At 36.7% G+C, this 17858-nt stretch overlaps 1 protein-coding gene across 1 annotated transcript in view; it reads left to right on the top strand.

Moving 5' to 3' along the window:
- LOC128734958 (uncharacterized) overlaps nucleotides 1-17858 on the top strand; it is a 52759-nt gene that overhangs the window by 14533 nt on the left and 20368 nt on the right. The window contains exons 2-3 of the mRNA XM_053829376.1: nucleotides 16648-17047; nucleotides 17761-17829. Of these exons, the coding sequence (XP_053685351.1) occupies nucleotides 16648-17047; nucleotides 17761-17829 (469 nt within the window). The remainder of the gene's footprint in view (nucleotides 1-16647; nucleotides 17048-17760; nucleotides 17830-17858) is intronic.

A 17858-nucleotide genomic window follows, 5' to 3' on the forward strand; every position in this document is an offset into this window, starting at 1 on the left:
TACATGCCCTTAATTTTACCAATTCGTCAAATAATTTCTTTTACGTTGACCAAAAATATGCAAAAAAGCTTTGGATTCATCAAACTGGCGAAATATGGCTCCTGGCGAAATATGGATCCTCTACCCTAGATGTTTGGAGAAGATTTTAATAACTTTAGAACATTGTACATGAACCACAGCTAGAAAAAAAGAAAATGATAATAAAATTTTATTTTTAGCCATATATTTCTATTTTTATTTTATTTTTATTTAGGCTGCCTTAAGTAATTATAAAAATTAATAGTACAATTCAATCATGAAATTTCTCAAATTTCTTAATTACACAAGATCTTTACACTGACTATGCTTTATTCGATTTTGAAAGGGTCGTGCCAACTATTATTCCAGTTGGCGCGATATCCGTCGATTTTTTTTTCTTAAGATTCGCTTTTATACTAAAGCTGGAGTCACATGATAATTTAACAGACGTATTTTGCACCGTTAACTGGCTTACCTTGAGTGTTTATAAGTTCATTGGAGGATTTTAGCAATGCCATCAATTTTCCACTAATCTGGCACGTAGCTTGCAGACGTATGTATTTCTTGTTGTGTAGGTGCTTACAGTTCATTTCTTAAAGCATCCGGCATAAAATTAAATCTTGCTCTGCAATTTCTCAAGCAAAGCCCTTTAGTAAAAACCAAATGAAAGAGGATGAGCAAAATAGATACAACAAAGTGCTCGGAAGACAGCCATTCTCTATATTTATTTTTACCATGACCTATCGCGTTAGGTTTACGGAGAAGTTGGAAACAGTGGCACCGAGTGGAACCCCGGCTTGATTCTAAGCGAGTGGCCTGGAATCAAGCTCTCGATCATCGGGCTAATACCGGCGAGTTTGGTGCGAGAGACTGTCAGAAAAAGTAAGCAAGTGCGTGGTTTGTCAGGCGGAAATGAGCAAACTTACAATACTGCAATGGTGTTCGTTGGAGAAAATTTCTTCTTTCAAATGGGTCATTTACACATTCTCGCTAACGATACCCCCGGAAGGCTCGCAAAGGAGACCATAGGAGTTTTCTGTTAATACGTCGCATTAGGGAAGTTAACCTATGGGAACGACAAATTCTTATATCAGAAATTCTGTTGGATAATATTAAACATTATTGCAAATTCTCTCATCATTGTGAAAGTGAAAAAGTATATTAAGATCAACTGGGTGCTGTCGTTTTAACACCTCAGAGTTATTCGAATTAAACAAATGTAGCTTAAAGGGTAAACATAATATGTATAAGATAATTGAAAACAAAGCTCTGTTTGTCACCTCTAGTTATGCATAGGAACCAGACTATTTAACTCGAAAAAAATGTATAATAAACCTATTTCATACAAGTGTATCGTTATTTTTCAATTTTAAGCAAACAAATCCGGGTCAAGTTAGGAAGGTTTTCCGTTTTATTCTACTAAATTCGAGATTCTGCTAACACGCTCAACGTAATAACTTTTAATTAGTCAAAAAATATCCGTTTTATATGTCATAAACGTGAGTCCTTCTAATCACTTCTACAGTAGTGCATTGTCTATGACGCTTCACCTTCATGGGTTATTTATATCTACGGCAGTCAGTTGCACAATGTAGTGTGTATTTACGCTTACGGCGGTTCAGCAGGCCCCGTCACGCCTGTACCTACTCACCCAATCGAGATTTCTTTCGCTGGAAGATACTGCCGACAGTCTCACCTGGCACTCCCACATCGCAGTACGGTTTGCGACGAAAAATGTATTTTCCTTGTGACATCTTTGCTCAGCGTTGATGTTACCATCCTGACTGTTTCTTCAGAAGTATTTAGTCAATTTCACCAAATGAACCTGGGTGTGTCTGCCGGCCTTTTTTCACAGAGTCACTCTTAATGACTGCAAACAATCGTCCCTTCGTATTGAAGGCAAGAACTCATTTCATTAGTCCGAGATTGGATGGGCTTTTTCTGTTCTTTTGCGCATTTCCGTTGTATGCTGGCTTTGGTCTTTCTTTCTTTTTCCGTGCATTATTGTAGCGTTGATAATAACCACAGATTGTCAGTTTTATGTTATTCTAGAGAAGCTTTTTATGTAATTTAATGTGATCATGTGATGTAAACCGCTTAATTGTAAATCGTTGCCCTAATCGGACATTTAAAACTTTGCTAAAATAAGTTAAGCAGTCAGGATATTCTCGATCATTAAAATTACGTAATATCAATATACTATAACTATGTGCCATTGCTTGACAGAGACAAGTAACAAAATAAATATCCTTTCTAACCATATGAAAACCAAATATGGATTCCATGAAACGAGACTCTCTGGTTTCCCGAATATGTTCAAGGTGGGCCAGCAGTATTTTTTACCACGGAAAATAGAGTTTCAAAAGGAATTTGTGTAGATGCGGCTATTTAAATTCCACTCAACTCGAAAAGAAAATAATAATGCTTATGCACTTCCAAAGATGGGTAGTGCATTGAACGGAAGTGCAGAAGTGTACTTTTAGTTGGACGTCAGACAAAAAGCGATAAAATAGTGTGGCGCCACTGACTGTATGGTGCCTGCATAATACTACCGCAATACTCGGAAGAAAGTTTCGCCCTATATTGTGTGAAAAAGACGATAAAACAAGCTTTTTGGCTCGTGAAGCATAATGTAAATCTAGGCCAATGGAACGGATGACACCGTGGCGCCAGTGGACGCGAAACTGCTGACTCTTCAAATGTGCTGGGCGAGCGAGATTATTTTATTTTATTAAAGAAATAAATGTTGTACCTAGCAGACATGCTGTCGACGATTATGGATAAGAATTATGAGGTTTTGTTTGTTGGATATCTCAGAACTATAATATTTTATTTGCTGAAAGTTAAAAGATAACTCTGTGTATCACAGTTCAGTTTTAATTAAAACTTTATGAACGAGAGTCTGCACTGAAATTTTGATTGAAATTGATTGACTTAACAAAATATGAAAAGAAAAGTTATCAATAAATGAGCCAAAAGGATTTTTTTCACCAAAAACGAACGTTTTTCTCTTGAAACATTGCTCGACAATCAGCTCGACTGCATTAGAATTATATGGTGAGGAGATTTTGATAATAAACAGCACCACTATAGTATCATTGATGTGCTCTGCATCACTGAAATGCTAAATTATCATAAAATCTGTCCTTTTCCATCTCCCGGAATTATTCACATAACCCAGATAAAAGGGGCTATTGTTTATGCTGGAATTTATGTCCTAGCACGACTTATAACAGCATACCTCACCGCTTAATTCCAGTAACGAAAGACTGTTTTATTTATATAGAGCCTATGTCTGTGTACACAGACGTGTAAGCTTAGAATTATGGATGGCAATGGATCTATTTGGGCCCGCTAACATTTTTTGGTCACATTCTATCACATAAGTTCGAAAATATTTTACTATTTTTTGAAAATTACGTAACACAATGCAGTTACAAAAGTTACAGTTACATATCTAAAGAAAACATATTTTCGTCCACTTAGTTTCACCGTGAGCAGAGCAACAATGGTTAGAAAACTACGAATAATAACTTCATAAATTAATACTATCATATTTGTAACAACGATTTGGAATTCCAGACTTTATTTATTCGAAATCTATTTTTTTTAGTTCTTGTTGGCAAAAAAGATAAATTTGCGACGAATAATAAAACTTAATACAAACCAATGCATTATGGGCAAAAACGAACCGAGAAATAGACGCAATTCAAATATTGCCTACAGGCTGATAAAAAGTAGGTGATCTTATGTTATCTTATGTTATGACCATACCAAACGGGACCTCGACCAAAAAAATTAATGTGCTCTAAACCAATTGGGGTAAACCATATTTGATTCTGCGGACTTCTTAACAAGAAATTATTAGGCTTTTATGTTTTGTTTTCTCAGAATCTTGCTTGGTATTAGCGAAAAAACGGTAAAAATATGTTAAAAATAGGGGAAAATGAGCAAAATGGGGCATTTCTCGATGACAAACAGGAAAGGGATGGGCACCACGCGATTCTCCGAAATTTTTTACATAAGATCACCTACTTTTTATCAGCCTGTAGGGCAAATCTGAATTGCGTCTGTCTGTTGGTTCCTTTGTGCCCATAGTGCAATGCTTGCGTGATATCAAAAAGCAAATATCCATCCGCACAGCCTTGATTGAATCCAGCAAATAAATAATCAAATAAAGCCTTCCCCTTTCCAAAGAAACAAATTAATATGAAAGCTTTCATAATGCTAAATGAACAAAAGAATATAATAAGCATAAACCATAGTTACAACATTAAAATTATGTGGTTACTCTTCATTATGGGACAATTCGACTTGATCTTATATTTGAGTTTCCTCGAACATATTACCTCTTTCAATCGGCGAATTCAATAAACATAAAAATATAATAAAAGGAAAAATGGTTCTGGCAAAAATTGGTGAAAACGCGTACGGGAATGACTTACTGTTAGCGGTAGTTGGAGAAAAGCTAATTTTCATTCTTATCCACCCATGTCTAATTACTTCCTGTTGTACATTTTTCTCGCGGTTAGTCTCACGAAGCAAAGGAAAAATACAATTTCATTTTTAAATTGTATGTTCAACAACGATGCAGCGGACAGAATTTTTCAATGTGTGTGAAGTGTAGAACAAATGCTGCTAGTAGTGAAGAAAATGTGGTAAGCATGGTTACGCTTTATGGACTACGTTTAATGAGTATCATTAGATTTGATGAAAAGATACTCGTGAAATAACGGCTGTCTTTATTTTTTGAATAACGTAACAGTGATCTGAGCGGAAGATTGCCTTGCACATGTTATATAGTTTCTCGATGGTAGCAAAGCTTAAAGAAGTTCATGCTCTAAAAAAAGGTATCAATCATAGTGGCTATATATATTATTTCAACCCGATCGTTCAAATAGCGACAGGCGTAATTTTTTGTTGGTAACTTACCTCAGTCTGATAACCAGTTAAGCCTGATATCTGTACCGTTAAAAACAGTGGTGCCCAGGTATAGGTATCAAGTGGGCCTAATCACAATTTAGCATCAACACCGAAGTTGGTAATGATTTTTATGCGTTTACGGAAAAAAGATATGTACTAGCACTTAATTGCATTAAGGACCATTCTGTTAGTACAGCAGTAATCTACAGAAATATTCAACTCCGCTTGCAGAAAGTCAGCATCTGATCAATCTTTGATAAAAGCAAAGAGTTTGAAGTCATCGGCATACGAGAGTCTTAAGCATTTAAGTTTGAAGTTGACGTCATTGAGGTAGATCGAGAATAAATACTTAGAGAACCTTGAAGAATTGTGATGTATGATTACCTATTTTGACGGACATTGAGCTGCCTATTAGGTATGATTCAAACCATCTTAAGGTATTGCCACACAAACCAAGTCGATGGAATTTGGATATCGCAATTTGATGATTGATTTTATCAAATACCGTTGATATTTGTCACGCTTCTTGTAGATTGCACAGATAACCCCATCTTTGTACTTCTCCGGTAGCTGTTCTGTATCCAAAATTCTAACAGTCAGTGCTGACAAGTGACCAGCTTTTCTGATTTCTCCCGGAAAAGTTTGAGTTCATTTGGGTTAGGGTCCTTTTTTTCTGTCTATGTCTTTCCACGTTCTGATGTGTGGCACTGCGCATCTTGGTTGCCCGTGCATCCTCCTACGTTCATCGTCAAACCAGACGTTTCGCTGATTCCACGTGCCAGATGGAGCTCTCCTCTACACTGCTAATGGCCGTATTGAAACAGTCTCGAGAGGGGATTCGTCCAGCTTGTCTTCTTCCAATATCGCAGTTCCGAGTAAATGCAGGCAGTTTACGGGTACATCTGGATGCTGCAGCCGCTATAGATAGTTTTAGGTGTATCTTAACCAGATTAAGGTCTGACTTAACGTTAGCGAGTCGATAGGATCTGATGTCAATGATGTCTGAAATGTGCCGACAACCGATCAAAACGTGGTCGACCCATGATTCCGTTTGATTTGGTGACCTCCACATGTACTTGTGACAAGTCTATGCTGGAAGAAGGTACTACTTCTAGGACCATGTTCTTGGAGATAACAAATCGATAAGTCTTAGACCCACCTCCTGGCCGACCTGAGCATTTAACTTCCCGATGACGATCTTGATATCTATGGGTAGCAGTCGTATTTATGATTCAACTGCGCAAAACTGAGATGAGAGCTGTGCACGTTGTTGATGCTTATGTTAAAAACCCGGTCCTTGATTCTTAACCTGCACATTCGAGGATTAACTGGACACTACTTATTTACCCGTTTCCTCAGCTTTGGTAGATGGTATGTTCCTCTCTGAAGAACCGTATCGTTGTACCATTAAGCCGTTAAATTACCATCGAGCTCTTCCAGTGCACCTCCTGCAACGTTACGACGTCGAACTTGCGGCTCTTCAACACGTCGGAGAGCACTCGAGTGTTCTCCTACTAGCACGGTTGTTACAAAGTAGTTATGGTAGCCGAATTATGACTAATTTCTAATGTTATTAGTAAATCCATTAGCTGTCGTAAGATTCAAAATACTTGTAATGAAGTAAATGCATTCTTTGGAGATAATTTTACTATAGACTTTGAATTACCTGCGATTCCACCACAGGAAGCTGGGGTTTTTCGTTTCTCTCCATGTAATAATCTCGATATTTCATCTGCTATATTATCAATTACTTCTAATGCAGTTGGTATGGATGGTGTAGCTTTAAAGTTCATAAAGCTGATTTTACCGCACATAATGACTCCGACTTTCAACTACTAAATTTCCTTGAGCCTGGAAGATTGCAAAAGTTATTCCAATCCATAAAAAACCTGCAGGAAATAGTTTGAATAATCTTCGTCCAATAAGTATCCTAAGCTCATTGTCTAAAGCTTTCGAAAAAATCCTTAAAAGGCAGATCCAGTAATATGTTAACAGATTTAACCTTCTCAGTCCTCACCAAACAGGTTTTCGTTCAGGACACAGTACTACCTCATCCCTACTTAAGGTGCATGATGATATTCATAAAGTTATTGATAGTAAAGGTGTTGTTTTTTTGCTTATGATTGATTTTTCCAGTCTTTGACAGGGTCTCTCACGTCAAACTACGGAAAAATTATCTCACCAGTTCGGGGTTAGTCGCGAAGCTGTTTCTCTTATCAATTCATATTTGACGGATCGTACTCAAGTGATTGATATAGAGGGTCAGATTTCTGATCCCATTAATATACTGTCAGGTGTACCGCAAGGGTCTGTGCTTGGTTCGCTTTTATTTTCTTTATACATAAATGACCTTTCATCTGTGTTAGAGGCCTGCATGATCCATATGTTTGCAGATGATATTCAATTATACCTCTGTTCATTGATTCATCTGTTGAAGAAATGACCCATTTAGTCAATAATGATTTAAGGACTTTCTCGCTATGGTAATCAAGGAATCTACTTCCCACAAATCCATCTAAGTCAAAAACTATGTTCATCACCAGACGACAGATACATATGAATACCTTACCGAACCTAACTATAAACAATGATATAATCGAATTTGTGAATAGGGCTCCTAATCTTGGTATAATCTTCCAAAATAACTTGGAGTGGGATTCTCAAGTAAATTCCCATTGTGGGAAAATTTATGCGGGGCTACGACATTTGAAACTCACGGCTAGTATGTTACCGGCATCAACAAAAATTAAGCTTTTTGGTTCTCTCTTGAAGCCGCACTTTTCCTATGGATTAGAATTTATGTTGAATGCTTCCGTTGCAGCATTAGATCGATTAAGAGTTGCATTAAACCACCGTGTACGCTGGGTCTTCAATTTATCGCGATACGCCAGGGCTACACACCTACAACCCCGTCTACTGGGCTGCTCATTTTATGACTTTCTTAAACTGAGAACCTGTGCTACCTTATTTAAAATTATACATAAGGGACCAAACTACTCACTTGAAAAACTACAACACTTTAGAAGCACTCGATTAAGACACTACGTTGTTCCGCAGCATAACTCCTCGCACTACGGTAGTACCTTTTTCGTTCGTGCAATTACCTTATGGAATCAACTTCCTTCTAATATTCAAGCTGTGCAATCAGCTGCAAAATTCTACAGTGAGTGTTTGGAATGGTTTGGTAGGGGGAGTTAGATGGAGTGGATTGAGCATTGAGTCGTGTATAGAATTATAATTGAGTTGTAGTAGTTTTTTTGGAAATGTGGTATGAACAACAATGATTTTAGAAATGATGATTGTAGAAATTAATAAGAGATCCCTCTTACTCTACAAGTATAGAATAAATAAATACCTAATACTAAATCCGGTTGTTTTAACTAAATGGACCTAAAGTGTGCTGGTTTGTCCCTTGGAAGTTGTGAGATCGGCAGTTCCACGTCTCGAGTTTCCAATCCATAGTCCTTTTTCATAGCATGGGTCAATTTCGATTGTTCAAGAAGGAATTTCCTTGAATTCGTGGTGGCGGCTGGCAAGGCCTGCGGTACCATAGGGGGTGGTCGCCGGAGGAACAACGAAACTCAAAAGAGTCCTCCTTCCCTGTCAGCATACAACTTAGGCTTGCACCAGCGTTGGTTACCTGATCTTCACCAAAATTACTGAGTAAGAGGTTGTGAACCACCACTTGTAGAGTCTACTTTATGCCTAGAGGTGCGTTATATTCAGCCGTTTACCAATTACATTCTAATCTCTCTCTCTCTCTCTCTCTCTCTCTCTCTCTCTCTCTCTCTCTCTCTCTCTCTCTCTCTCTCTCTCTCTCTCTCTCTCTCTCTCTCTCTCTCTCTCTCTCTATCTCTATCTCTCATATTGACGTGAAGCTGAGATTCGAACTCACAGCCCTTTCCGGTTAAGCATGTTCGTTAACCTACACCACTAGGACGTCTAATATTCATTAGTCTAACATCAAGTTTTTTTTCGCTCATTCAACTTTGTCTTTCCCCACACATTTACCCAACCAGAGTATCAGAGTACCAGAGCTACTTGGTTAGTGCGCGCTAGTCTCGTCAGCGTCAACGTGCGCTGGTATTTACCAAGTCTTTTTTCTTGGTTAATTGACCGGTAGTCGATAAAAACAAGAAAGAAATAAAATTTTAAATTTGTTTAAAGTTTAATATGATGGACTTTTTAGCCATAACATTCACCTGCATAATTTTGCAGGTATCTCCTAAAAATGAATAAACTAGTAATTATATCTGTTGTGACACCTTTGTGGTCAGAAATTAATTATTAAATATCATTTAATGCATGTCTGTTTCATATTATGTATATGCCATTTATTGCAAGATTTCTGCTGCTTGCCACGGTCTCCTTGATGCAATACAACATAATCTGAATGAGGAACGTCGCGTGTAGTTACTACCGATGACTCACAAACGCAAACAGCACTCAAGCAGCGAGCAATTACACAAATGGGTATAAATTTATTTAAATTACAATAAGGCTGAATTTAGTGAAGCTGGTTGATTCTATTATAAATACAATTTATCTTGTATTTAAATCATCTGTTGACACAGTTTTTTTCTATCCAGTACACATTCTACGATAAACGATAACAAAATGTTTGATGTAATCTTAATTTGAATTTGTTTGTTTGATTGAATTATTTCTCTATTTACAAACCAAGCATCTCCAAGTACATATCGGACAGCTTTGCAAGTCTCTTATTATGTTTCACTGCTTACGAGTGCGTACGATCTAGGTACTTACTCCGCTACTAACTTGTTCAAAAGAACCGCAGCATAATCAAAGGTTTATAAACTGTAGTTGCACGTGTGACAGAAAAGTACCGAAGAATAACGAGAGCAATGATTCGCCGCAGAGTGCAATGAATTGGAAAATAAAAGTGAAAATTATTTCAATTGACACGTCTCATTTCGCAATTTCGTATGAAGCAGTCAAAGGGTTTCTGGTAGTTTTACTTGCGGCTTTGTGGTGCCGCCCGGTCATGTGCTAGGCTTAGAATTGTAATAGGAAAGATGTATGAATTAGACATTTGGGAGGCAATTAAGTCTTGTCTAACTTTGATCAGTGCGGCTGTATCGTGACGACCGGTGCAGTTTGTTTGATGTGTAAACTCTTCATTATATTCAGATGTTTTTTTTGCAGTTGCAGGAATTGGGTGGTTGGCTGTCCAATTACATGAATGGCTTAACTTAAATCCAAAATAAGCGCTTTGTACAAAGTGTATTTAGACTGAAATTAGGCCTACCGCATACAGATGTAAAATCATTTTTTAACGCGTTGAAATTAGCTTTTTGTCAATTACCAGACTTTTGCTATTTTGAAAGTTGATATAAAACCACTCTTAAGCGAATCAGTCAGCTTTGGTCATTCGACAATTCGTTTCTATTTTCTCTATACATCCATATGGTACTGTTCGAGAATGAAAATTCTATTTCTGAAATTTTATTCTTCTCACAGTTGTTGACGCAATTAGCTACATAGGTATAACAATATGTTATCAATTGCACCAAACAAGTATTTTTTTGCAGCGAACTGCGAGTGTACCGCCTTCAACCAGGTGTCCGCCAATTGCCTGTGTGCCACTCTTTGGTTTTTGGTACTTTTGGTTCTGGTGCCGACAAGTAATACAGAAGTCAAGCAGATGATAAACGTCACTAAATATATCACGCATTGATCGAATCGGTTTATTTTTATCGTAAGTCGCCCGATGGAATGCCAGGCGAAAGAAGTTATTGGTCCATAGAGATCTCGAAGCTGCGTTTATGTTCACATGCATCAGAATATTTGGTGCGTCTATTTCGTCATAATGTAATTTTCCAATAAATACCACACGCATACAGTTGCTTCTCTTCCATACTCAATAGTCTACAACGACTTTCATACGATGGAAGTTCAAACGGCTTAGTCCAAGGAAGGAACCGCAATGCTGATCTAATGAACAGCCTTAATCATCGTGTGCACCACTGCAGCTGTTACGAGGGTGGACCGAACTAATGAGTAGTAAAGAGATCTTAAACAGTAAGGATCATGGAAATCTTTTCCAATTTGCATGATGAATCCTAGTTTTTGCTTCGATTTAGGTGGAAGCGCTAAGCAAACGTTATTGAAAGAAAGCGAGAATAACCGTGGTCCAAAATTACTACCTTGCGTCACGCCGCACCTTATCAGGAGCTTCTGATACTTGAAGTTTCCCAATTTTACTGATAGAAAGTGACTGAAGAGAAACAATGTTGACAAACGGACGAATTTCGTTACGTAATCGAGCCGATTGATTTTTGGTGCGCAATATAGTGAGGCTTTCATCGCCCTGCTTTAACGCTAAAAACTCAACGAAATGTGAATGCAACCCAAGTAGCACTTGTAACTAATCATAAAAATAAAAAATACAAAAGGTTGCACAGCAGTTACATTTAGGATACTTGTAACGAGTTAGGTTACATAAAATTAAAAATAGTTACTTTTTAGTTTTCTAGTGACTAAAACCTCAAAAAGTTACCAGGTAGTTACCAAATGACCAAATTGTAACCTTTTTTTCGAACTGTCAACAACTTGGTCGTCGCAAAACACTTACCTTTCAGTTACGAGTTACCAAATAGTTATCAAGTGACACAAATGAAACCTTTTTCTAAACTGTCATCAACTTGCGGGTCGCAAAACAGTTAATTTTCCGTTACGAGCAGTTACGAAGTCAAAAAAATCGGCTAGTAACATTTTCGCAACCACTTGTTCGCTGTTCCTTGTAAATACAACGGATTAAGCAAAAACTAGATCTCAAGAATTTTACTAATGGTAAAGATAAACAATTGGTACACGGGTTGTAAAATGCTCTTGTAAATGCGTTTATTTACTTAATTGATGGTACTTGGAATCTTCTCCGTACAGGCATTGGTATTAAGTAAACAAATTATGATTATACTCAAACGTCAAAACGATCAAGTTACATTGAAACGAAACCGGCATAGAAAATAGGTCACAGTGTAACTTAGAAATGACGACATAAGAAATAAGTGACCACAACAGATTTAATATTGGTTACCGTAACCGATAGCGTAACCAGGTCGAAGGCTAAGGTTACGTGCAACTAGAATGTAACTGAAATGTAACCTTCTATGATTAACACTGCTGGTAAACTATTTTATTCAAACTGAAACTATTCTTTGATATTAAATTAACACTTTATTTTCACAACAATAACTAAAAAACACCTTTTCCCGATATCTATGAACAATGTCTGCTTAAAATCATTTCATGCAATATGCCGAAAACGATACAAAACTTCAAGGACGATGGTGTAGTAGCTAAAACCAAAGGCAAAATGGCTATGAATTTTACTAAGTGACAGCGAAAATAATTTGTTTTTTAATGATTTCTAGGTGAATGCTTCACTAATTCATTATTGCTAAGAATAAATTTAAAAGATCAGAAAATTAAAATTAAAATTTTTATATTTGTACATATTTGTTTTACAAAAAATCAATTTTTCAAAGAAGTAAGTAACAAAAAGCTAGATTAATTAAGAGCGCGTGAATTTTTCAAAGCTAGAATCATGCATTTCACCATAAATTTGAAACTGCAATAAAATTTGTGTTGAAATAACAAGCGAAATTTATACACTCTTCTTTATTCAACAGTTAAATTTATTGCTTGTCGTTGACAGCCATAGATTGAAATAATAAATCTGCTGCATTGTTTTCGCTATGCAATAAAAGTTTCAAGATAACTAATTTGCCACCAATTGAAAGTCAATTCACAGTTTATGTGTAACTTCAATAGTAACCATTTTGTAACCATACATGTTACATATTGGTTATTGAGCAACTGTTAATGTAACTATATTTAGTTACATATGTTGCGCTATTTCGGTTACACAGCTGTTATATTTTAGGTTACTGTAACCGACGTTTTACATTTAAATTTGTCGCATATCAGCCGCTGCGACTCAATTGTGACAACGTGTGCTACTTGGGAAGAAAGATGAAATAGAAATTTCACAAAAATGATGAAAATATTGAGCAATTTTAGATGCAATTTGCCAAAATATGAAATTGAAAAAGTCATACAACAACTACGCACAAACATCCATCGTTTCAATTAAGAAGTCCATAAACTATGCCCATATGCAAAACTTAATGAAATTTTGAGACCCGTCAGCCCATATCTTAATAAGGCCATTACAAATATTTTTTAAAGTTTTTGTCCTTATGATACTGGGCAACTGAACCCCTGCAGTTCAGGAGGGGGGGGGGGGGGCGAAAAAAAACAAAGAGATTTTTTTAAACACGCAACCACGAGATTTTTAGCAATTTTTACTTGAAGTTCAATCGTGAAACCCAAATCTATTTTTGATTTTCATATATACGTTATTATTTTTCATGCAAAAATTCTCCGAAATAGATTTAAAATCGAAAAAAAACTTTCTTGCCGATTTTCGGAAATTACATTTTTTGTAGTTATTTGTACACTTTTTGTTTCGTGCTAGAAGCGTAAACACTCCGTGAACTCTTTTTTCGAGTTCTTTAGGCCAACCCACAAAAGTAAAACCCACAAATAATAGATTTCATACAAAAAATGTTTCTTTAACAAAAATTTTGTTTGCCGCCCGTCCCCCCCGATTTTTAGAGCCAATTTTGAAGGGCGGGGGGGGGACAAAAACTTTAAAAATAATTTGCAATGCCCTAACGACAATTTTGGAAAATCCTCTCAAGTTTCATACTTTGGTCGCATTCACTGAATGGAACCGTTGTTGGAACAATTCATCCTGTTTCATGTTCATGCTGGTGATAAAAGGTGAACCGCAATAACACTAGTTTCTAAATTAATATCTTGCATAATATAAACCTTCCATCAGCATTCAACTTCGGAAACAGCGAAGATTAAATTTGTCCTAGATCACAAGTTTATCTAAAAGTTTTGTTAAGTAGTTCGAGAAACTAATCAAATATTCAAAATTAGTATTATGAGTCGACGCTCTTAAAACAGGTTATTCAATTATTTACATGGTAAAATATAAAGTCTCGTCCCAAGAGGTTGTTCTTAGTTGTTTTCGATGGGTGATTGAAATCGTCTCATTGATTATACAGGGGATAATATCGTCCCCTATGTTTAAAATGCTCCAGTTACAGATTTATACGTGTGCCTGAATAGAATATAAAATTCAGAAATAAAAAATACAGAGGAACATTATCCCAAAACACACGTCGGTGGTGTGTGGCATGAGCTGTCATAAACGAAGGGTATGATGAATCGCAACTCGATATTCGAGCGGCACATGCTAACTTCATGTTCACCCTCCATTTCGGGCGTAGCGCATGGCACAATTAAAAGCATTTTGCGAGTGCACGCACTCAAATGAAATTGTGAATTAATGTGTCTATCTGAGTTTGACATGTCTGCAGGCATGACTGTACGGGTCACACAAAACTCGCTGCAGGGAATTGCTTGGCGTGGTTGCCTAAATCGCATTCTAAGTGGTTCGCTTCTATCCAAGAAAACTGGGTTTACGCTTTTACGAGTATAAAAGAATAGGTTTAATTGTAAATCCAGTCGGTCGAGTATTGATTTTCGAATGAATCAAGCTTTTATGAACGTTAGGCAATTAGCAACGGTGGGTGATTGTCATTTAACTGTCCTTAACAGTGCAGAAGTGATGCCAGATGATTCTCCAGATTAGATTTAGAATGTGAAAATATAATAAAGAACCATAGATCATAACAAACCTTGGCCTTCTTATTCCGAGAGAGATCAAACGACTGGCATTCAGCTGATCCCAACGCGAAGATTGATTATACCAAATTAGATTTGTAGCGCTTTAAACGACACCAGATGCGATGGAGAACAGACAGACGCGATAAATGAAACGTCGATATTGCATTTATTTTTAACAGTTAAAATTTGGTCAAACGAGATGTATGTGAAGATGGCTGTGAATTAATTAAATGTTCTAGTAAATTGTGTTTGTGTCACAGTCACATTGTGTTTTTGGAATTAAAACAAAAAATATTCAGGTAAGCTTCCGGTTTACCGAATCCGGATTACCGGGTCTTTCGTTTGATTCCTGCCCACAGTTTCGATCTTCGTCCATTGTTTATTTTGCCGCCGAACGTCAGTTTGCCTTAAGCTTCTTCAGATTCTACTTGATAATGGCTTAATATTTCTCCGTTAGTTGCACGATGTTGGCGGCATAACACTCCATGCCTTTATCCCATAATCGCAAAATGCCAAATTCAGGCAAAACAGTTCAGAACAAAAGTGCTGCTTTAGGAGAGGGCAATTTCCTGTTTGATGGGAATGTCACTTTTCAAGTCACAGATTCACAGAGCCTGCCAAACCAAATATTTCTAGGCGAATTTCTTGACGTAAAAATCTTCTGTATAGAAAGCTTCTTGAAGCTGCCTTCGTGAACAGTGTCCCACATCAAATCGCATCACGGAAAATTTCCTAATTGACCGATCCTTTTTAAACTTTCAGACAATAAAATGTTACACATTAGTAAGCAGTTGGCATATTTATTTTATTCAACTTCAATACCATAACCGTATGCTCGCACCATGCGCTTAACTCCACCCATAAGGTTCTGTACAACATCTGGCTGCAGCTTCTTCTGTACGGAAACCCACTTTTTCTTCATGTATTCCTCAGATTTGACCTCATTGTGATGCTTCCGTAGTGCCTGCTTCATAATAGCCAAGTATTTTTCGATGGGCATTAGTTCCGGTGTGTTGGGGGGGTTCATGTCTTTGGGTACGCGTCAATTGCGGATAATCTTCATCTGCGGTGATATTTTATAATTCTACCAACAAGTAAATTAATTTTTGTACAAAACCTTGTACCTACGTCCGACTTGCAAAGTTTTAGTGTAGAACACAAATTTTTCTTTTTAGAAACATGCATGATAAATAAATAAATTAGTGATAAATATTAATGTCACATTACTTGAAATAATTTACACTAGTGTTTTGTATCCGTGAATACAAACCTAAGCAAATATATGAAGTTTATTCACACCTATTTACATACCTACCGGTTTTAATGATCCAAATGAATCCTTAATAGAGAGTAATAAAAGTCAAATTGATACTTGAAATCCCATTAAAATTTTTATTGGCATCCAGCAGCCAAAATGTTGTTGAATGACGAGGTAGAAAAAATATGATTAGTTAAACTATTGCAAAAATTAGATTCGATCACAAACTTGTTAGGCGCCAGTTTTTTGTTTGTTCCATTCATGGTTGCATGGCTGATTCAAAGCTCTTCAAAGGTATTACTAGCATAACGATTTGTAAGAATATTATTGATAAATGTCGAATGTGTCGTTGATATTTCTCGGTGAAATGCAACCCTTATTTTCTCGATCTGCGTAACTATGCTTCGCCTGTCGTCAGGCGCATTTTCGTCAGTCTATTTTCTTAACATATGCTAATGCTGCGTCCGCTGCTTATTGATAAATGTTCCGCCTCTCTAAGCTCTAAGTATAATTGGCTACATATTTAAAATTACAGTAACATCCTTTGATACCGTATAAGCCGTCAGATTGAATCATTGCTTTCACTTTATTTTATTGCGTACACTTTATTTTGAGTTGTGTCCAGCAACATTGCAAAATATTGTTTACGTTAGTTTTAGTTTCAAATACATATAGTTATTTTGCATGCTAAAGGAGTATATTTTTTATTAATCTTACAGATCTGTGTCGGCCGATCATCAGTACGAGCCAGATGGGGAAAGATCTAATGGCATCATACCACCTCCCCGCTACATAGAGTTCCTTAAAGCCGAGCGGAATGCAATTGTGGGCAATTCCATTTCGGCCCCTCGGTATATCGAAGTACGCCAAGGACGAATCGTCCTCGAATCGCAAAGAATTATCGACTTAAAAAACAAGACTGATGGCGATGATCACCCTTTCGTTCACAATGCCAAAGAGAAGCTAAACATCGAATCGCCTACAACACCCGAACCTCCGGTCGACTACGAGCGATCGCTGATAATACAAAGTGAGCCTCAGTCACCCGTTTATGAGCGCGGGAAACATGGAAATTTGTATATCAATTCTTCCTACCGGTCGGAACCCTGCAAAAATACAGTGAGTATAAATTTAGCACTAATATCAACTATATATCTATGTATAAAAAAGAACTTACTAAATATGTCGTCTGGACGAATACAAAATATAATCACTGCAGGCACTCACTGATTCAAGTTAACATTCAATTGATCAACCGGATACACCTGTATGTACCCTTTTCATACTTTATGCTCTAATTTCGGTATAAAATAATGTTTTGAAATAATATTAAAAGGCTTTAGATTCCCTTTAAGTAAATTCAATCGTTTATTTGGAAACGTGTTAGAACATTTTAGAGTTTCGTCAAAGTTTAACAACCTGATTTTAACCAACCGGGTACACGTGTACCCACTTAGTAATTTCATGATAAAAAGTGCTTTGATTTTGTTCAAACTTTGTGTACTTGTTCGTGTAGTTTTTGTACTTGTTATGCTTGTAGTTTTTATCATGGAATTATCAAGTGGTTGATCTTGCGATTGCGTTGATTTTTTGGTTATTCAATTGAGGGTTAAGACCATAGTACACGGCTAGTCTCAAAAAAAATTTTATGGTGACCGTAACTCACTGATACCTGCACGGTGCTTTGACGTTCCAAACTTCTTTGCTGGGACAGCACAATTTAATTGTTTAATTTTTGTAACTTTGTATTCAATTTCCACTCGTTTTCGAATGAGAAAAAATCATTTCACTAGATCCCAATCATAACCACCCTTTTCTTTCATTTGTTTTAGGATCAACTGGAATCCAGAATAGCTGAATTAGAAGATGCCTTATTACGATTGCAAGATAGAGTAAACCAAGTGAGTATTGTTAGTTCTTGATTTTCCTT

The sequence above is a fragment of the Sabethes cyaneus genome, chromosome 2 (genome assembly GCF_943734655.1).
Source record: "Sabethes cyaneus chromosome 2, idSabCyanKW18_F2, whole genome shotgun sequence".
Taxonomy (NCBI): Eukaryota; Metazoa; Arthropoda; class Insecta; order Diptera; family Culicidae; genus Sabethes; species Sabethes cyaneus.